Source organism: Salmo salar, chromosome 15, assembly GCF_965601325.2.
Source record: "Salmo salar chromosome 15, fSalSal1, whole genome shotgun sequence".
Lineage (NCBI taxonomy): Eukaryota > Metazoa > Chordata > Actinopteri > Salmoniformes > Salmonidae > Salmo > Salmo salar.
The window spans coordinates 30,565,244-30,586,722 of record NC_138305.1 but is presented as its reverse complement, the minus strand read 5'-3'; the positions used below and the strand labels follow the sequence as shown (position 1 = coordinate 30,586,722).

At 43.3% G+C, this 21,479-nt stretch overlaps 1 protein-coding gene across 2 annotated transcripts; it reads right to left on the bottom strand.

Moving 5' to 3' along the window:
- Positions 1-1,096: 1,096 nt before the first annotated feature.
- On the bottom strand, positions 1,097-17,161 carry LOC106571141 (kunitz-type protease inhibitor 1). 2 transcript variants are annotated; one of them, XM_014143861.3, is made up of 10 exons: positions 16,176-17,161; positions 15,320-15,477; positions 14,751-14,892; positions 8,125-8,295; positions 7,962-7,997; positions 7,653-7,784; positions 6,920-6,970; positions 6,466-6,636; positions 4,134-4,193; positions 1,097-2,087 (listed from the first exon to the last, which is right to left on the bottom strand). In XM_014143861.3, the coding sequence occupies exons 1-10, from the start codon at positions 16,621-16,623 to the stop codon at positions 1,903-1,905; spliced, it is 1,554 nt and encodes a 517-aa protein (XP_013999336.2). In that variant the 5' UTR covers positions 16,624-17,161; the 3' UTR covers positions 1,097-1,902. The 2 variants fall into 2 exon arrangements, with proteins under 2 accessions (XP_013999336.2, XP_013999337.2); XM_014143862.3 differs by having other exon boundaries at positions 16,209-17,156.
- Positions 17,162-21,479: the final 4,318 nt, after the last annotated feature.

Genomic DNA, 21,479 nt, shown 5'->3' with positions numbered 1-21,479 from the left:
AAAATACTGCACCAAACACCTTAGTTAATATAAAATTGCACAACTAAAACATCCTTGGCAATGTTTTGTAAATTAATTACAGATTTCTTGAGTTCTTATATTCATTCGGGGGATTTGGAGGAAGTGAAAAGGGCTAAATAGGCTACAGTGTCTCAAGTGGGACAAACATTAACCAAACAGGGATTCAGTCAAGAAACACCACCAAGACTGAAATCTAATTTTTCTAACGAGCAAAAGAAAAACACTTGCCAATTGGCTTGTTCAGTGGCTCTTTAATAAAAACCATTGGGAGGGAGGAAATACTATAATTAAAATACTATAATTGGTGAAACCACACTTCAGGAAGCCCACATACATAATCAAATCATTATACACAAGACACACTTTTCCATTTAAATCCGGGATTGTGAAATGTATTGCAACAAGCTCAGATTGCATTACCAAGCAGGAAGTCTAACATCTACAGGTGACCCTATTCTGGAGGTAAACAAACTAAGGGTAGGTCCACGCAAGTCAGGACCTGTCAGGAATCTTCAAATTGCTTGGGGAAAGTATTCACTTGGAAAGAGAAAGCATACACAAGCTTAAGCCAAAAACAATCATGAAGGCAAAATATAATTTGGACTTGTTATGCATTTGATTAGGAAATTTGGGGAGGATGCCAAATGTTTTAATGTTCTATTCAGAAAAAGTAGGTGATTGTGTTACATAGAATTTTAGTTGTATATTGACAATTTTGGATTGCTTTCACTCTAATAATTGGCACCCAGAACCAAATATGTCTCTAACGAGAGATTATTTTCAGGACATTATCTCCTGAGGATATATATATATACCATAATTATAAGACAGCATGTGACTGGACCAAGCAATGTAGCTATGTAGGCTATTCATATTCCACAGGCATGCAATTCCTAATCTCCAAATCAAACTCAAAGAATTTGACATACTAATGTATAGTGTTTTGGGTCTATTGATTTGGAGTTGACAAATGATGCACAAGGCATATTGTGCATACATTAGTGAAATATCGCCATCTAGTGACTAAACTAAAACATGTAATGCCCTGTACATATTATATAGAAACACCACAACGTTCTATTATGGAATTACGATTTTATTACAGTTAAAAAGGAAACATGAAACACAAAACATAGAACATTAAAAGACAGACACCTACCTTACGATCTAGGTCATGGTTGTTACTTAAAGTAAGAAACGATTACAGTATGATAACAATTGAGTACACAGACACACTGGTGCATAAAAATATTAGTAACAATTCTTTCAGTAAGTAAAATGTACATAGATCACTTATTGGTACCTACACTTATATCTAGTATTCCTTATGAATTTTCATGACTAAACAAACGCCTAATGCAAACCTCGACCCCAGCACCAATCACATTTTATAAATAAAACAAGTTAGAAAAAAAAAAAAAAAAAAATCTTAAGAAAAACCTAGAACAGAATTCTTCCCCCCTGAGAATGTGTTCCATACAAAACACACTTATAAAAGCCCACACAGTTATAGTATTTGGATTTGTGCCCATGTCTCATACTTTTCGTTCACTCAAGCTCCGCAGAATGGTTGTGCCAGAACATGCTAATGTATCAACTCCTTAATGCAAACTTCTGTGAAAGCAAAAACCGGTTGTCCAAGGAGGAGCCCAAGCAAGAGCCAAAGCTCTATTCAAATTAAATGTTGCTTAAATTCCTCACTTACTGACTGTATCTGGAGTTTTTAGACCTGTGTGGGAGGTGTGTGTATTTATTGGTCTGGTCTTGCGCTGGTTAGGTCAGTGTGTGTATTTATTGGTCTGGTCCTGCTCTGGTTAGATCAGTGTATACACATTAACACAATAAACCAAGGTCCTAAAAGCCAGGCAGGTGCTAATTGTTTCAGACAGGCTTGGTGGTGGTGTTGTAGACCAGGGTGTCTCGTTCTTCGAAAGCCACATGGGGGACGTTGGTGGCCACGGGCTGGTGCTGCGAACGGTCCTTCCTGTGCTTCAGGAAGCAGTAACCCAGGGCAGCCAGCACCCCCATGATGGCTACCGCTAACACTATAGCTATAGCGATGGAGCCTGGAGGAACAGAAGCATTCAGACAAAATGATGAAGGTTTAGACCAGCGTTTAGTCCGTTTAGTCGTCTAAACCAGTGTTTCTCACAGGATTTGTGTTCCATACCTGCAATAACACACCCGATTCAACTTTTCAAGCCAATAATTGAATGAGATGTATTGGTGCTAGGCGAGAAGAATCATGTGAGAACCACTGGTTTCGGCAACTAAACAGAGATCAGGGGAAGATTCTGGGCTTTCCTCTGGAAAAGTGAAGTAGCCCAAATGTCCCCACTGTATATGGAATACAATCTGGCTATGTACACTAAAGAATGCTGTGAAAGCATAACAAAGCAGACCAACTGACAAACTTTCAGCATGCTTTTCCACAACAAGAGATGACAGTGGAGGAGATATAGACAGTGCTCGACTTCGACAGAAATAGGTTCCAGTACTGTTTATGTTTAGGTGTAGAAGCTCCACAATACCTTTGAGCCAATATTCTATAAGAGGAACCGGAGCTCAATCAGTAGAACATTTGAGGTGCCGGTACTCAGCTCCAGTGACCTCCCACCCAAGTCAAGCACTGTGTACAGACAGACAGACAGGTTCTAACTCCCGGAGGAGGGAGGTACAGACAGACAGGTTCTAACTCCCGGAGGAGGGAGGTACAGACAGACAGACAGACAGGTTCTAACTCCCGGAGGAGGGAGGTACAGACAGACAGACAGACAGGTTCTAACTCCCGGAGGAGGGAGGTACAGACAGACAGACAGACAGGTTCTAACTCCCGGAGGAGGGAGGTACAGACAGACAGACAGACAGGTTCTAACTCCCGGAGGAGGGAGGTACAGACAGACAGACAGACAGGTTCTAACTCCCGGAGGAGGGAGGTACAGACAGACAGACAGACAGGTTCTAACTCCCGGAGGAGGGAGGTACAGACAGACAGACAGACAGGTTCTAACTCCCGGAGGAGGGAGGTACAGACAGACAGACAGACAGACAGGTTCTAACTCCCGGAGGAGGGAGGTACAGACAGACAGACAGACAGACAGACAGGTTCTAACTCCCGGAGGAGGGAGGTACAGACAGACAGACAGACAGACAGACAGGTTCTAACTCCCGGAGGAGGGAGGTACAGACAGACAGACAGACAGACAGGTTCTAACTCCCGGAGGAGGGAGGTACAGACAGACAGACAGACAGGTTCTAACTCCCGGAGGAGGGAGGTACAGACAGACAGACAGACAGGTTCTAACTCCCGGAGGAGGGAGGTACAGACAGACAGACAGACAGGTTCTAACTCCCGGAGGAGGGAGGTACAGACAGACAGACAGACAGGTTCTAACTCCCGGAGGAGGGAGGTACAGACAGACAGACAGACAGGTTCTAACTCCCGGAGGAGGGAGGTACAGACAGACAGACAGACAGGTTCTAACTCCCGGAGGAGGGAGGTACAGACAGACAGACAGACAGGTTCTAACTCCCGGAGGAGGGAGGTACAGACAGACAGACAGACAGGTTCTAACTCCCGGAGGAGGGAGGTACAGACAGACAGACAGGTTCTAACTCCCGGAGGAGGGAGGTACAGACAGACAGACAGGTTCTAACTCCCGGAGGAGGGAGGTACAGACAGACAGACAGACAGGTTCTAACTCCCGGAGGAGGGAGGTACAGACAGACAGACAGACAGGTTCTAACTCCCGGAGGAGGGAGGTACAGACAGACAGACAGACAGGTTCTAACTCCCGGAGGAGGGAGGTACAGACAGACAGACAGGTTCTAACTCCCGGAGGAGGGAGGTACAGACAGACAGACAGGTTCTAACTCCCGGAGGAGGGAGGTACAGACAGACAGACAGGTTCTAACTCCCGGAGGAGGGAGGTACAGACAGACAGACAGGTTCTAACTCCCGGAGGAGGGAGGTACAGACAGACAGACAGGTTCTAACTCCCGGAGGAGGGAGGTACAGACAGACAGACAGGTTCTAACTCCCGGAGGAGGGAGGTACAGACAGACAGACAGGTTCTAACTCCCGGAGGAGGGAGGTACAGACAGTTTCTTACCGGACTCACTTTCCTCTTCCTCGTAGCGTTCAAACATTCCCCTTGCAAACACGTCATGTTCTATAGAGAAAAAGACACCGAGCCATTAAGAATAAATGGTCCATGTTGCTTGACCTCAAAGCCTTTGACAACTTTTGCTTGACCACACAGAGACTTAAAGGAGACAGACCTGCAATAAATACAGTAGATCAAAATAGCACTACGTTGAACAATACAGCCGCAAAGTACTAACTGTTGCAGATAGAACTACCATAAATAGAACTGACATGATTCCTTCCTCTACATGTTGATGAAGCGGATCCGTTGAAAATAATATGTTTTTGTATTTTAACATCTGAACATTCCATAACATTTTGCTGAACGCAGCCCTAAACTGTAGCTCAGTTGTTCAAAGTGTCTCAAAGTAGGAGTGCTGATTTTATTTTATCTTTATTTAACTAGGCAAGTCAGTTAAGAACAAATTCTTATTTACAATGACGGCCTAGGAACAGTACATTGAGGGGAAAAAGTATTTGATCCCCTGCTGATTTTGTACGTTTGCCCACTGACAAAGATATTATCAGTCTATAATTTTAAAAAGGTAGGTTCATTTGAACAGTGAGAGACAGAATAACAATAAAAAAATCCAGAAAAACGCATGTCAAAAATGTTATAAATTGATTTGCATTTTAATGAGGGAAATAAGTATTTGACCCCTCTCCAAAACATGACTTAGTACTTGGTGGCAAAACCCTTGTTGGCAATCAGAGGTCAGACGTTTCTTGTAGTTGGCCACCAGGTTTGCACACATCTCAGGAGCGATTTTGTCCCACTACTCTTTGCAAATCTTCTCCAAGTCATTAAGGTTTCGAGGCTGACGTTTGGCAACTCGAACCTTCAGCTCCCTCCACAGATTTTCTATGGGATTAAGGTCTGGAGACTGGCTAGGCCACTCCAGGACCTTAATGTGCTTCTTCTTGAGCCACTCCTTTGTTGCCTTGGCCGTGTGTTTTGGGTCATTGTCATGCTGGAATACCCCTCCACAACCCATTTTCAATGCCCTGGATGAGGGAAGGAGGTTCTCACCCAAGATTTGACGGTACATGGCCCCGTCCATCGTCCCTTTGATGCGGTGAAGTTGTCCTGTCCCCTTAGCAGAAAAGCACACCCAAAGCATAATGTTTCCACCTCCATGTTTGACGGTGGAGATGGTGTTCTTGGGGTCATAGGCAGCATTCCTCCTCCTCCTCCAAACACGGTGAGTTGAGTTGATGCCAAAGAGCTCCATTTTGGTCTCATCTGACCACAACACTTTCACCCAGTTGTCCTCTGAATCATTCAGATGTTCATTGGCAAACTTCAGACGGGGATATATATGTGCTTTCTTGAGCAGGTGGACCTTGCGGGCTCTGCAGGATTTCAGTCCTTCACGGCGTAGTGTGTAACCAATTGTTTTCTTGGTGACTATGGTCCCAGCAGCCTTGAGATCATTGACAAGATCCTCCCGTGTAGTTCTGGGCTGATTCCTCACCGTTCTCATGATCATTGCAACTCCACGAGGTGAGATCTTGCATGGAGCCCCAGGCCAAGGGAGATTGACAGTTCTTTTGCTTCTTCCATTTGCGAATAATTGCACCAACTGTTGTCACCTTCTCACCAAGCTGCTTGACGATGGTCTTGTAGCCCATTCCAGCCTTGTGTAGGTCTACAATCTTGTCCCTGACATCCTTGGAGAGCTCTTTGATCTTGGCCATGGTGGAGAGTTTGGAATCTGATTGATTGATTGCTTCTGTGGACAGGTGTCTTTTATACAGGTAACAAGCTGAGATTAGGAGCACTCCCTTTAAGAGTGTGCTCCTAATCTCAGCTCGTTACCTGTATAAAAGACACCTGGGAGCCAGAAATCTTTCTGATTGAGAGGGGGTCAAATACTTATTTCCCTCATTAAAATGCAAATCAATTTATAACATTTTTGACATGCGTTTTTCTGGATTTTTTTGTTGTTATTCTGTCTCTCACTGTTCAAATAAACCTACCATTAAAATTATAGACTTATCATTTCTTTGTCAGTGGGCAAACATACAAAATCAGCAGGGGATCAAATACTTTTTTCCCTCACTGTAGGTTAACTGCCTTGTTCAGGGGCAGAATGACAGATGTTTACCTTGTCAGCTCAGCGATTTGATCTTGCAACCTTTCGGCTATTAGACCAACGCTCTAACCCCTAGTCTACTGGCCGCCCAGGATCTAGGATCAGGTCCTCCTAATCTTAATCATTATGATCTAAAAGGCTAAACTGATCCTAGTCCAGCACTCTTACTCGGACGCTGAATACAGGCCTAGAGTTCTGTACCAGTCACGCCCTTGCAGGTCTCTTTGCAGCTCTCCTCCACGTCAAAGTTGTTGTCGTTGCCGTCACAGCCACCGTATGTGAAGCGATGGCACTTCCTGTTGAGCGGGTCATAGTACCAGTGGGAGTGGCTGGCGCGGCACATCCCCGTCCTGGGGGGCTCGGTGCAGCGGGCTGAGAGAGAGAGAGAGAGAGCGACAGACAGAGAGAGATGTGATAAAGGTATTGTCCACTACAGGACTGTGTGGACTGGATACTTGGGTTGTGACTGTAGTAGGGGAACTAGGATTGGGCAGGGCATCTAGGGCTGGGACTATAGTAAGCACACTAGAGTTGTGACTGGTAAATAGGGTCGAGGTATGGGTACTAGAGCTGGAGTAGGATAAATGGTATTGCTTTGGTAAGGGTTTATAAGGGGCTACAGTAAGCTTGGGTGTGAAAATCAAAATCAACTCACCCCTACTTTTGTCCACATCAATGTTCAGCAGACGAGTGAAGGTCTGGTTCACTGCCAAAACAAGCATCATGTTATGTTGCTGTACAGACACAGCATGGGAACGTTTAGGAGTTTGTTGTATTCATGAAGCGTACCTCAGCAATCTTTTAAGAGTCACTCTTTATGGATGGTCTAAAACTAAGATGTTTTTGATCATGTGTGAGGTAAAGTGACTTAAGACTAGCAGACTTCCTTGTTTTCATTGCAGTTGATAAGTTTCAAGTTAATGTCACGTGCACAAGTACAGAGAAATGCCTTTCTTGCAAACTCTAAACCCAACAACAATGCAGTAATCAATATTAATGTAGGACTAAAAATAACATAAGGTAGAACAAAAACACACAACAAGTAAGTAAGAAGCTATAGAGTATACTGGGTAAGTCAGCTCCAATACCATATTTACAATGTGCAGGGATACTGGAGTGATATAGATAGATATGATAAACAGAGTAGCAGCACTGTATATGATTGTGTGTGTGTGTGTGTAGAGTCAGTATAAATGTGTGTGCATGTTGTGAGAGAGAGAGAGAGATGACTAATATGTCAAATGTATGTCAGTGTGCGTGTGTAGAGTCCTGTGAGTGTGCATAGAGACAGTGCAAGAAAAGAATGAAAATACAAAAAGGTAAACTCAGATAGTCCGTGTAGCCATTTAAGTAAAAACTGCTGTGTGTATGTTTGTGTGTGGACTCACGTTTGTCGCAGGATGCCTCGTCAGAGCCGTCGCTGCACTGAGACACTGTGTCACACTCCAGATCTTCATCCAGACAGCAGCCGTTGTCGCAAGTAAACTGACCGGAGTTACAGGTGGAGCCACAAACCTCCCCTAAAGCACACACACACTTACTTAACGGAGATGTGGTGGATGGTATGTACGCATGCAAGTAAACACAGTTCATTCACCTTTTTTATATGGTGAATAGTGTTTACGTTGTGTATAGTGTTTATATTGTGAAGTGTTTATGCGCCCACAAATTTGCATGTTAGCATTAACATTACTCACCTTCAGTAGGCACGCCAATACTTCTTCCTGACGCAGCTGTAGGATGAAAATGAGAGACAATAGATTCAACTTGCAAGAGAGAATATGAAAAGACAGCTGGCATGCATACAGTCAGTCAGCTGCAGACAGTCGGCTACAGACAGACCGCTCCATCTCATTGTACCTGACACGCCGTGGCAGGCGTTGGAGCACTCCTGCAGGGAAAGGTAGTTGTTGCGGTTCCCCTTGCAGCCCCCGAAGGTGAACTCCTCGCACTTCTCTGACGCACCGTTGTAGTGCCACCTAGGGAAGGCTCCTCGACAGTGACCCACCTTTTTGGGGACCAGACAGTGACCTGGGCAAGCAGACAGACAAGTCAGAGATGATTATGGAGGGTTAATATTGGTTTGATTAAAAATATATATATATTTTTTACAACTTTACATGAGATACATAGGTAAATGATCTATGCGTTACATAGCATGGCTGTAATGTGAATGTATTGCACCTGCCATTTATATAAGCTATTCGTGATAATGGATCCCTCAGTTTTACCATAATGCAAAACTGTCTAGGCCCTCGGTCAGTCGACAACAGCCAAGGTAAGTAAAAAGTCACGCCAATGTGTATTTTGAGTGTACTATCCCTTTAAACACACTTCACCATGTCAACAAAGTCGTTTTTATCCAAAGTCCAGCAACCTGAGCAGCTAAACAGTTTAACATTGTACTGTAGCTCTACAGTACAGTGTTGGTGCTTCCCTTTAAACCCACAACCATAAAATGCTTATTGCAGCCAACAGGACACCAATGCCACCATTAGAGGTCTGTGACCGTATCCTTACATTTACCCATGCACACCGTTTAGGCTCATGGCGGAATGTCAACAAGGGTGTGTTCAGGAGAGTCATCGTTAGAGAACGTTGAGATAGAAATGTATAGAACATACAGTGGGGGTCCAAAATGTTTGAGATCCTTGATAACAGATAGGGGTTCAAAGATCATAGCCCCAACACATGCTAACCTCTCACCATTACCAATAACAGGGAAGGTTAGCATGTCTTGGGGGTATGATCTTTGACCCTGTAACTCTAACTCATTATTCACGATTCATTCAGGATTATCCGTAATCATGGTAGCATCCACATTAATGTAGACGTCTTATTTACAATAAAAGTGTCTCAAATTAAACAATACATTATTTCCCCATTTCTATTGGGCACAAAATCATCTGAAACAACCAAAACAAACAGCAGATGCATCCAACAAGTTTGTAGAGTCACAATCATTGCGTGCTAGGAATATGGGACCAAATACTAAAGACTTGACTACTCTATTTATAAGAATCTTCAGGGGTGTCAATCATTTTGACCCCTACCTTTGAGAAAAACAAATATATATATATATTACTTGTTAAACAATTGTATTAAAATATAAAATAGAATTTCCCCCAAAAAAACTCTGACCATATAATATAGCCCAGTATTTTTTTTTTTTACAGGTCATTATTGCTCATCTTTAATCAAGGGTTTCAATAATTTCAGACCAGGTGTGCCCCTCCCACTCAATAAAGACATACACCATTGTCTGGCCCTCATGAGTTGGAGAGATGTATTAGACAACAAAGGACTCAATCAATAAGGCACTAGCTACAGGCCTGGGAAACTCCAGTCCTCGAGGGACTGATAAAAAAATATATATGTATTTAGCTAGGCAAGTCAGTTAAGAACAAATTCTTATTTACAATGACGGCCTGCCAGGGAACAGTGGGTTAACTGCCTTGTTCAGGGGCAGAACCTTTCGGTTACTGGCCCAATGCTCTAACCACTAGGCTACCTGCCGCAAGCCTGGGCAATTCCAGTCCTCCGGGGCCTGATTGGTGTCACACTTCTGCCCCAGCTAACACACCTGACTCCAATAATCAACTAATCATGAGCTTCAGTTAAAAATACAATTAGTTTAAATCAGGTGTGTTTGTTAGGGATGGGGGAAAGTGTAGCACCAATCAGGCCCCCGATGACTGGAATTGCCCAGGCCTGCGACTAGCACGTGACAAAAGCCAGTCATAATAGCCTTACGAATTCCAAATCAGGCCCTAGTGGCCTAGCCCCTATTCCTAGGCACTCTGGGGAAATACGAAGGAATCGGATAGGTTTAAAAGATAGTCATTACTTTACCCTTCCTTTGGATAGGCTTGGTGGAATTTTCATATATATCTTATACCCATTTAATCATTTCAGATTTATAGGTGTACTTAGGAAGGGAACTGTTAACGATTTCCAAAGGCGTTCAACAAAACTGACTTGAATAGGGGCTAACACTGAACATTAATTAATCCGGCATTTCCACTTGTTACCATATTGGACCCGTCACTCAGCACAGCTATGATGGAGTGATATGAACGCAACAATGACTTCATCTATCCTATCCAACCTTATAATAGCAACCAACCAAGTGTTGGCCCAACCCATCACATGGACATAGGTTGCATTCATTCGGCATCATACGGAAGGAAAAAAGGACTGAAAGAGGGAGGAACTACCTGGACTTGTCCAATAATAAGCCTTACATTTTCATGAGACTTTGCAAAACATTTCTGTGTGTGCCCTTACTGACTCAACCCAGATGACAATGTGTGGAAGAACAGTTTGTCAACATTTGAACGAGGCTATGGACCCTCATTAAGTCAGTGCATCAGCAGTGAGAGATAAAGAGGAGCTTCCTACCCAGTAAGCCTGCGGACAGTTACTGTTTACCTCAGATAAACCGCTAAGTGATAGCACACATACAAATGACTTTTAGCTGATACAGCAGGAGTACACAGATAAGGTGATAGGGGCCATTGATCTGAGGACAAAGCGATACACTTGGGATATTGCAGTGTGTGGATGTATATATAGTGGGTTACTATATACACAATAGAATTCCTTACATTTATGAGCTCGAGAGCTTAGGACTACAAGGTTCTATTGACAGTCTTGTTCCGTTCAATGTTCTCTAACTATAATAGTACTCTAAATACCACAATTCACGTTAAGTTCAAAGGAATACAATACCAAAATTGCTGACACTAATAAAACCAATGAGGGTTCAGAGCTTGAAAGATGATTCTGAGATAATCTTTTTGCAGATAGAAATTGTAATGGAAATTATATGATTAAAGGTTTGACTAAATGATTTCACCCTGAAAAGGTATAACCGAGTGATTATAAGATGAATGTACTAATGTGTGTGTGTGTTGGAAAAGTTTAAGCTTAATGATTTAGCAATGTAGGCAAGACATTCAAGGGAAAAGGGGAACTGTTACCAGACAGAAGACAACTTGTGACCACAGTGAAACTGATAACAGGAAGAAGTTCTCCCCACCCAGAGAGGGGAGAAACCTTTAGGCTTGCAGTAGATTATGTAACATGGGGCAGGATATGATAAGCAATGTATGTGATGGAGAAGACTTGTAAATAAGCATTGACAGTGTTAAAGAAGAGGAGGGGGCATCTGTAAGGGGTATGACATATGATATGACCAAATGTTAGGTATAAAAGGCTGTGTACATTGTATGATATTCAGAGCTCTCGTGAATAAACTTGGTTGATTATTGTAGGCTGGGCCTCCGTCTGTGTCATTTAACCAGAACCTTACAAACTCTGGGGTGCAGACTGAGTAGTTTAATTGAAGTTCAGTTTATGAACATTGGGAACAAAATTCTCATAACAGAAATGTAGTCCCAAGCTCTGGAGAAAGTCTCTCCACTACAGGAAAATGTTATTCAAAAGGGCCGGATAGGTTGTAGTAGTTGCTATGACTCTGCGCAACGGTTTTGTATTTGTAACATTTATTTCACTGGAACACCTGCATGGCCATCTTGGCTTTTCCTGCAGGGGCATCTACTGTGTAGTTCTACTATTTATTGGCACTGGTCTACTGTCTGTTGGCACTATGTTTTGGGGGCTTCCTGCTTTTCCTTTGCTGTACTCAGTAAAGTTTCCAGCTTTTTTTCTTTCTTTCTACCAAGATACAAAAATGGCCTATTTGTAAACAATTTCCCCATTTCATGTTCCAAAACTCCCAGAAATCTCTCTCCCGGTCTGTGACATAACCTTTTCATTGGTATTAGCAACACAACATTCTGTGGAACGTTCAAGGAGGGCTGGGCCTCGGCCAATAAACCTTTCTACTCCGTTCCTATTGGTAGTAAAGTAGAGGGTTGTGTAAGGGCACCCTAGTCAACCTTTGTCTGTCTGTCTGTCTGTGCGTGTGCCTGTCTGTGCGAATGCCATTCTGTCTGTCTGTCTGTCTGTCTGTCTGTGGTCTCACCTGGGAAACTGGCTGATATGACTCAACTGTGAATCACGCCAGACCTGTTCTCATCCTAGCTAAGCAGGGGAGTGGTCACACAGTTATCTCCTTGTGTTGGGTGTCAAGTACACATGTTTTTAAAGCTACGAGCTTGACTTAATGGTGAATGGTCGAAAATAATCCATTTTATTCACAAACCATTGAGAGCACCTAATTATGTTGATTGCAATTGAAGTACTGTATCGAAGTTGTTTGGCTCAAGCGTCAGTAAAATTAACATTTTTCTTTAACTAAAACCCAAGCCCATGTTAACCAGTAACAAAATAAGGCCCTTCCTTCATGTAAACTTTTGCTTACCCATGATCCACATTAAAATGGTATGTGTGGGGAACCAATCCTAACCTCCTGCCGGGTAGAGGACTATACTTAGTAAACTGCCTAATTACAGGAAACCAAAGACCAGGTTTGTCTAGGAGTAGTTCAAAGGATGACATTCATTTATACTGAACAACAATATTAACACAATATGCAACAATTTTACTGAGTTACAGTTCATAAGAAAACCAGTCAAATCAAATAAACGAATTATGCCCTAATCTATGGATTTCATATGACTGGGCAGGGACGCAGCCATGGGTGGGCCTAGGCCCAGCCAATCAGAATGATTTTAACCCCCAAAAAAGGCTTTATTACAGAGAGAAAAACTCCAGGTGTGGCTGGTTTCAGACAACCCCGCAGGTGAAGAAGCCGGATGTGGAGGTCCTGGGCTGGAATGGTTACACGTGGTCTGCATCTGTGAGGCCAGATGGACATACTGCCAAATTCTCTAAAATAACGTTGGAGGCGGCTTATGGATGAGAAATTAACATTAAATTATCTGGCAACAACTCTGGTGGACATTCCTGCAGTCAGCATGCCAATTGCATGCTCCCTCAACTTGAGAAATCTGTGGCATTGTGTTGTGTGACAAAACTGCACATTTTAGAGCGTCCTTTTGTCCCCAGTACAAGGTGCACCTGTGTAATGATCATGCTGTTTAATCAGCTTCTTGATATGTCCCACCTGTCAGGTGGATGGATTATCTTGGCAAAGGAGAAATGCTCACCAACAGGAATATAAAGAAATCTGTTTAATTCTTTTTAGATAAATAAGCTTTTGGTGTGTGTGGAAAATTTCTGGGATATTTTATTTCAGTTTATGAAACACTTTACATGTTGAGTTTATATTCTTGTTCAGTATAGATATCGTTGGTGCATCAATCCACAAGGCTAGTGTGCTAGAATAGTGTTTCTCAACCTTTTTTGTACAGACTGGTAAGCTATATGGTCGTTCTTGTGTAATATATGCAATTTAGCAGACGCCTTTATCCAAAGCTACTTACTGTCATGCGTACATAGATTTTACAGCTGGTCCTGGGAATCAAACCCACTATCCTGGCGTTGCAAGCACCATGCTACATACCAACTGAGCTTAGTGTGTCAGTGACAGGCAAGCTATAGTCCAGCCTCCTTGGGGCACCGCTTACATTTAAACTAGCTAAAACCATTACATTTTGGGGTCTATAGCTATGATTCCATCTAAATTGGCAAAAGATTTTCATGTGAATATTCTAAAATAAAAACGTGCATTTTCCCTACCAGAGATGAGTTTCCATCGAATTGACTTGTGGCATATAAAAGGCTGTGCATGATGACATAGTGCACATAAAAAATTACTTTTCAAGTTAAATTCCCATGTAACTACTAAAAAATACAAGTTAAATGTGATGGAAACCCATTTTCAACTCTACTGATGGTTCTCATACGAAAAGAAAATGATGTTACATAGCGAGTGTTCCCACTCTGGTATTAGGAGGTGTGCTCCAGCCAACAGATTGCAGCTACAGTGTGGGTATAGCCTACATGAGATTATTATGGACAAAAGAGCGAGATCATGTTAAATTTGTCAAATGTCAGCCAAGCATCGATCATCATGTCACCAGAATCAAAACCTCAATATTTATTAGAAAGGACCATCAAGCTCATCACCTTGCACTTTCACCCCCCCCCCCGTGAAGTTCATAACTTATTTCATCTGTAGCCTGAGTTGCTTATTAACTAGGCAACTCAGTTAAGAACAAACTCTTATTTACAATGACGGCCTACAGTGTCTTAGACCGCTGCGCCACTCGGGAGCCTAATATACTGCATGCTTTCCGAGTCGTAGAGGGAGGACCGGACCACACAACATATCGTGTGACTCCAACTTTACTTCCATAGGATGGTTATGATATCAATATTTGCGCATAGAAGCATTTCCGACATTTCTCACATAATACATTTTAACGACACACCTTGTCTAATGTTCTTTGTTTTGTCGACATTTGGAAAGTTTAGCGACAAATTTTCTGTTTCCATCAGGCCTGTTTTTTATCCGACATAAAAAAGGTTGGCTGGAAACCTAGCTATTGGCAGCTTTGAAACACAAACAAAGTATTTAACATGGACATTACACATGACCACAATTCAGTACTCACCCTCAGACTGTTCTGGAGTGAGGACGAGGACGGAGACCTGATCCATGGCTGATTGGTCGCTGGAGTCGGTGACCTTTAGCTGGAAGATGTACTTCCCAGGTTTCAGGTTGCTCAGCGTCACCTGATCCTTCAGGTCCGTTTTCTGGAAGAAAAAAGGATAAGAGAAAAATACAACTGTGCCCGAACCTGACTTTTACATTTCTATCCATCGATATATATATGAAAACAAGCATTTAAGCTGGACCAATGCTTGATCAGTGTGTTTATTCAGATTATTAAACTCAAAAGACTTAAGGCAAATGTGCATATTCATTCTGTATTTTTACCATGCAGCAAGACCACACCATTAAAACATGAAGCACTGTTCTGAATAGCAACAATAGATTTTACATAGGCTAATGAAGAAAAGGAGGGTTTGATGATGATGAGTATGTGTTGAGCGTGTAATGTATAGTACTCGTTTTTTATCCAGCAATACTACATTCCCAAGACTATTTCCCCGCCGGGACAATAAAGTGTAGCATTGTTATTATTATGAGGATGATGACGAGGACGGTTGATGCCCTCACCGTAATTTCCACCGTGTTCTCCCCCTTCACAAGGCTCCACTTGTAGCTAGTTATCACTTTGTCATCCCAGCTCTCAATGCCATTCAATGTCACCGTGTCGTTGGGTTGGACCACAATGTCCCGACCCGCTTTGGCAGTGGGGAACTTATCATCGTCGCCTGAGAGCAGCCATACCAATCAGCAAAAGAATTACCATCAAAACAATCATAATAATAATAATAAGTCTATTTGCACTGAGATTGTTAATTTTTTCCTGTCCCAGCACCAAACACACAAAAGAAATCACAGTAGGACACAAGCAGGAGATTGGGTGGATAACATTTAGGTTGTGGGGGTTAGTATTAGTAATTATCAGTAAGAATGGGCTTTGATGGGCTGGTTTCTAGATTTAGCCTATAGTACTGGATGAAAAATCTCTGCAATAGATAAATCTATTTTTGGACATATAAATTAACTATATGAATTGACTCTTGAAGAACACAACTTAACAATACCTCATGAGCTTAGGTCAACTGCTGTACCCCATCAGAGCCCAAATTATAAGCATGTTTTACTCCAATGTTCGTAAACAAAGTAAATGCAAACCAACCCTGTATAGCCTCAAAACATGATACAAACTATACTGTTGATATCATGGCTGGTCAGTCCTTGCATCCATAGCGCTGTGTATGAATTTGAGAGTGGCTCTATTCCTCCAGCTTGTCCGGGGAACAGAGGCGGGACTATACTCTATTGTTTCAACTCCTGATTGCCGATTTAAATCGCCATTAAAACATGCTTTGTCCAGGACTATGCTTATTAATGTGTGTCTGGGAAACTGGTCCGTAGGCCTACAATACTATAAATCAATGACTACCTGTAACTGGAGTGAGTCGAGTCTTGATCTTACCACGGGTGCTTTCAGGTCCTCCCAGGTAATCTTCATAGACTGAGTCTAAAATGTAATTTGTGAATCCCACTTTGTTCACAAACCTGCACACATACTCTCTCTTGTACAGGCAGTTAAACAGAAAACATGTTTTAACCGAGCCTTTCTCTGCACCATTCTCAATCAGAGCCAAGTTGCAATTGGGGTCTTGGCAACAATAGTTAACACAGTCTTCAGCTTGGGTTACAGTTGGGGACGAGATGAATCTGGCTCCTACTTTGACAGAGTCTTCAGTGTCTAGCACAAAGTTTGCATTGCCCACAATGAAATTCCCGGCGCAGTCTTCTCCATTTGTAACCTGTGCGTTGTCTTGGCAGACTATTGACAGGAGCAACAGCGCGGATCCTAATACTGACCCAATACACAGAGCCGTCATTATTGCCGTTACTTGAAAGACGTAGCCTACCGAACAATAGCCTACAACACAACGAAGGTAAATGCAGTCAAGTGTTGTTTTATGTTTCCTCTCGTTTCCGTGTGAATTACTCCTATAAACAATATTTGGACAAAGGTTCAACGCCCATTCCGTCTCCAAAATGTCTTATTTAATTTCAAACAAACCGATATTCCATGAATTTCCCCAACACAGAACGTGCGACATGAAATGAGTTAAACAGTCGACCGACAACACGGGTTATAGCAATACGTATGTATTTTGCTGAAAAACAAACAAGATAGGCTATAATCTTATTTCTGCGTTCCTTGTTTCAAATCCAAGTAAAGAGAGTGCCTCACGCGATTAAATCACTCAGCTATGTTGGGTGTTTTCATTCGCCAGAAAGGCCAACAATTTAACTTAAACAAAATTCTCAGGTGTGTCCATAGAGATAGATAGAGGACTCATCTATATCTGTGCAATTATATCGTCGGTGAACGCATGAGCAGCGCCATTGAGTCTACGACCCATAGGAACCCCCACCCAGGTTACTTTGACTACTTTAAAATGGCGAAAGCATGGTGGAATCCCTCCGTGGTAATGTCCATGATGAATACTCTATCTATCTCTATGGGTGTGTCATACCTGTGAAATCCAGGAAGTGAAATGTTGTACTGACGTTGTTGTGGGCGGTAGAGTTTCGGTGGACTGTTGCTTCTGTCACATCAGGCTGGGTGCCCTTTGTATATCATGACTTCAACATCCCTCCTCTATTGTCAATATATAATGTGTCATTCTTCAATAAACCATTTGTCATTTTCTTGTCAATAAATAATGTGTCATGTGTATTTATTTCGTGCACAATTATTTCCAACAAAACTTGGAATAACACTTTTAGAGGTAAAATTATTTTTACTTCAATAATACACCCCAGCCTCTACTCCTTTCATGTCCCTTATTCCAATAAATATTCACATGAAAATGTACATCATCTAGCATATATTAGGGAAAAAAAATGCTTGTTTGGTTCCAGGTAGAACCCTTTTGGGTTCCATGTGGAATAGTCATTTTCGCAGAGGGTTCTACATGGAACCCAAAAGGGTTCTCCTATGGGGACAGCTGAAGAACCCTTTTGGACCCATTTTTTCTAAGATGGTATTTCATTTTTGTATATTTAACTAGGCATGACGACACAGCCTGTATGAAAACTCTTGTTCATTGTTACCTTTTCTTATGAAAGTGGTTAATGGTTTAGATGCCTTAGAATGATTGACATCCTAAAACAGTTGGTCTTTGATTCCACAGGCAGACATGTCTAGTAAGACTGTACATTGTACTGTCGAGACAAAGAGACATTGTGTGGTCTTTTTTTTCATCTTCTTTTGTATGCATGACACTGAGTGTACAAAGCATTAACGACGCCTGCTCTTTCCATGATAAAGACTGACCAGGTGAATCCAGGTGAACGCAATGATATCTTATTGATGTCACTTCAGTCAGTGTAGATTAGGTATTCCCAAACTGGGGTACGCGCAATGCCATCGGGGGTACGCCAAATAAAAATGTGATTCGTATTTTTTATTTTTTTCACATTTTCAAACAGTCCATTTATATTTTCCAACGGGGCTATACATTTGGGTGAGTTTTTTTTCCTCGTCTGAGTAGCCTTGTTTCACTTCCAAAAATAGTGAATTAACAACACAATGTCAAATAAAGGTAGCCTAGTCAAATAATTAACATCCAATCACATTAACCATTACTCTCTCGGGGGAATTCCACTAACGGTCTGTTTGTAGCCAAACCTAGCTGCTGCTCATGTTGGTATCTGTGCTGATGGCGCAAAAGCCATGACAGGGAGACATAGTGGAGTGGTAACGCCCGTAGAAGCAGTTGCTCCCGACGCCACTTGGGTACACTGCAGCATCCACCGAGAGGCTCTTGCTACCAAGGGAATGCCTGACAGCTCTAAAGACGTTTTGGACACTACAATGAAAATGGCTAACTTTGTTAAAGCAAGGCCCCTGAACTCGTGTGTATTTTCTGCACTATGCAATGACATAGGCAGCGAGAGTTATTCACAATTTTCGATGAACAAATAAGGTTTTATATGTAAGATGGTTAAATAAAGAGCAAAATTATTGATTATCATTATTATATTATTTGTGGCAGACCAGGGGGTTTGGTAAAGACGTTTGCACAGATCACACACTGACAGAATAGGATTAGCGCGGTTTCAAGGGTATTTATTTAAATAATACATCAAAAGAAAAGGATAGGTCTCCCCCATGAGACCCTCTCCGGGATACCGTCTTCTGGGCTCCGGGTCTTGTTGTATCCAGTCGGGCACAAAAACTGAACTGCCTCCTTTTAGCTCGGGCACCGTCTCCAATTATAAGGAAGTTGCTTTTCTTCCCCCAGTCCCTTCCCTTGTGTGCTGCCCTTCTGGCATGTCCGGAGAGCACGTCGAGACCTGGCACGTCCAGCAGAGAGAGCCATCGCCTCGTGATGTAGACTCCGTCTGCCACCAGGCCTTGACGAATCTCCCCCTGGTGGCTGACCTGCTGTACACCACATATTATTTGTTCCCTGATCCTATAAGAAACTCACACTCATTCTTTCTTATGTTTAATAAATGTATTGTGTATTGTGTGTGTGGCAGGCTTACAATGATGGCAAAAAACAACATTTGAGAGTGTGCTGACCCTGGTGCCAGAGGGTTGAATGTTTGAAGGGGTACGGGACTATAAAAAGTTTGGGAAACACTGGTGTAGATGAAGGGGAGGAGACAGGTTAAAGAAGGATTTTTAAGCCTTGAAATAATTGAGACATGGATTGTGTACGTGTGCCATTCAGAGGGTGAATAGGCAAGACAAAATATTACATTTTCTTTGAACAGGGTATGGTAGTAGGTGCCAGGCGCACTGGTTTGAGTATGCGAAGAACTGCACCGCTGCTAGGTTTTTCACACTCAACAGTTTCCCCTGTGTATTAACAATGGTCCACCACCGAAAGGACATCCAGCCAACTTGACACAACTGTGGGAAGCACTGTAGTCAACATGGGCCAGAATTTAGGCTGTTCTGGGGGCAAAAGGAGGCATAATGCAATATTAGGAAGGTGTTCCTAATGCTTTGTACACTCAGTGTATTTTGTGTTCTTTCACTTCTCGTTTGAATTTGTCAATTTCATGTTGGAATTTCAAATTATCAGGAAAATAATGACCACTGAAACTTTTGGATGGATTCCAACAATTACAGTAAGAAACTAGGAATGGTTGCGCCGTCCCAACCTTCGCTCTCTCTCTCCCGCTACTCTCTCCTCTTCCATCCTATCATCTCTTCCCTCTGCTCAAACCTTCTCCAACCTATCTCCTGATTCTGCCTCCTCAACCCTCCTCTCCTCCCTCTCTGCATCCTTTGATTTCCTCTGTCCCCTATCCTCCAGGCCGGCTCGGTCCTCCCCTCCTGCTCCGTGGCTCGACGACTCACTGCGAGCTCACAGAACAGGGCTCCGGGAAGCCGAGCGGAAATGGAGGAAAACTCGCCTCCCTGCGGACCTGGCATCCTTTCACTCCCTCCTCTCTACATTTTCCTTTTCTGTCTCTGCTGCTAAAGCCACTTTCTACCACTCTAAACTCCAAGCATCTGCCTCTAACCCTAGGAAGCTCTTTGCTACCTTCTCCTCCCTCCTGAATCCTCCTCCCCCTCCCCCCCCTCCTCCCTCTCTGCGGATGACTTCGTCAACCATTTTGAAAAGAAGGTTGACGACATCCGATCCTCGTTTGCTAAGTCAAACGACACCGCTGGTCCTGCTCACACTGCCCTACCCTGTGCTTTGACCTCTTTCTCCCCTCTCTCTCCAGATGAAATCTCGCGTCTTGTGACGGCCGGCCGCCCAACAACCTGCCCACTTGACCCTACCCCCTCCTCTCTTCTCCAGACCATTTCCGGAGACCTTCTCCCCTACCTCACCTCGCTCATCAACTCATCCTTGACCGCTGGCTACGTCCCTTCCGTCTTCAAGAGAGCGAGAGTTGCACCCCTTCTGAAAAAACCTACACTCGATCCCTCCGATGTCAACAACTACAGACCAGTATCCCTTCTTTCCTTTCTCTCCAAAACTCTTGAACGTGCCGTCCTTGGCCAGCTCTCTTGCTATCTCTCTCAGAATTACCTTCTTGATCCTAATCAGTCAGGTTTCAAGACTGGGCATTCAACTGAGACTGCTCTTCTCTGTGTCACGGAGGCTCTCCGCACTGCTAAAGCTAACTCTCTCTCCTCTGCTCTCATCCTTCTAGACCTATCTGCTGCCTTTGATACCGTGAACCATCAGATCCTCCTCTCCACCCTCTCCGAGCTGGGCATCTCCGGCGCGGCCCACGCTTGGATTGCGTCCTACCTGACAGGTCGCTCCTACCAGGTGGCGTGGCGAGAATCTGTCTCCGCACCACGTGCTCTCACCACTGGTGTCCCCCAGGGCTCTGTTCTAGGCCCACTCCTATTCTTGCTATACACCAAGTCACTTGGCTCTGTCATATCCTCACATGGTCTCTCATATCATTGCTATGCAGATGACACACAATGAATCTTCTCCTTTCCCCCTTCTGACAACCAGGTGGCAAATCGCATCTCTGCATGTCTGGCAGACATATCAGTGTGGATGACGGATCACCACCTCAAGCTGAACCTCGGCAAGACGGAGCTGCTCTTCCTCCCGGGGAAGGACTGCCCGTTCCATGATCTCGCCATCACGGTTGACAACTCCATTGTGTCCTCCTCCCAGAGTGCTAAGAGCCTCAGCGTGACCCTGGACAACACCCTGTCGTTCTCCACTAACATCAAGGCGGTGACCCGATC

Bases quoted from the DNA above. Each gene is read 5' to 3' on its own strand.
- LOC106571141 (XM_014143861.3), bottom strand. From the start codon at position 16,623: ATGACGGCTCTGTGTATTGGGTCAGTATTAGGATCCGCGCTGTTGCTC. The intron at 6,971-7,652 runs GTGAGTCCACAC...TTGTTTTGGCAG, and splicing joins CGAGGCATCCTGCGACAAAC to TGAACCAGACCTTCACTCGT. The intron at 2,088-4,133 runs GTAAGAAACTGT...CTGTTCCTCCAG, and splicing joins GGAAGAGGAAAGTGAGTCCG to GCTCCATCGCTATAGCTATA.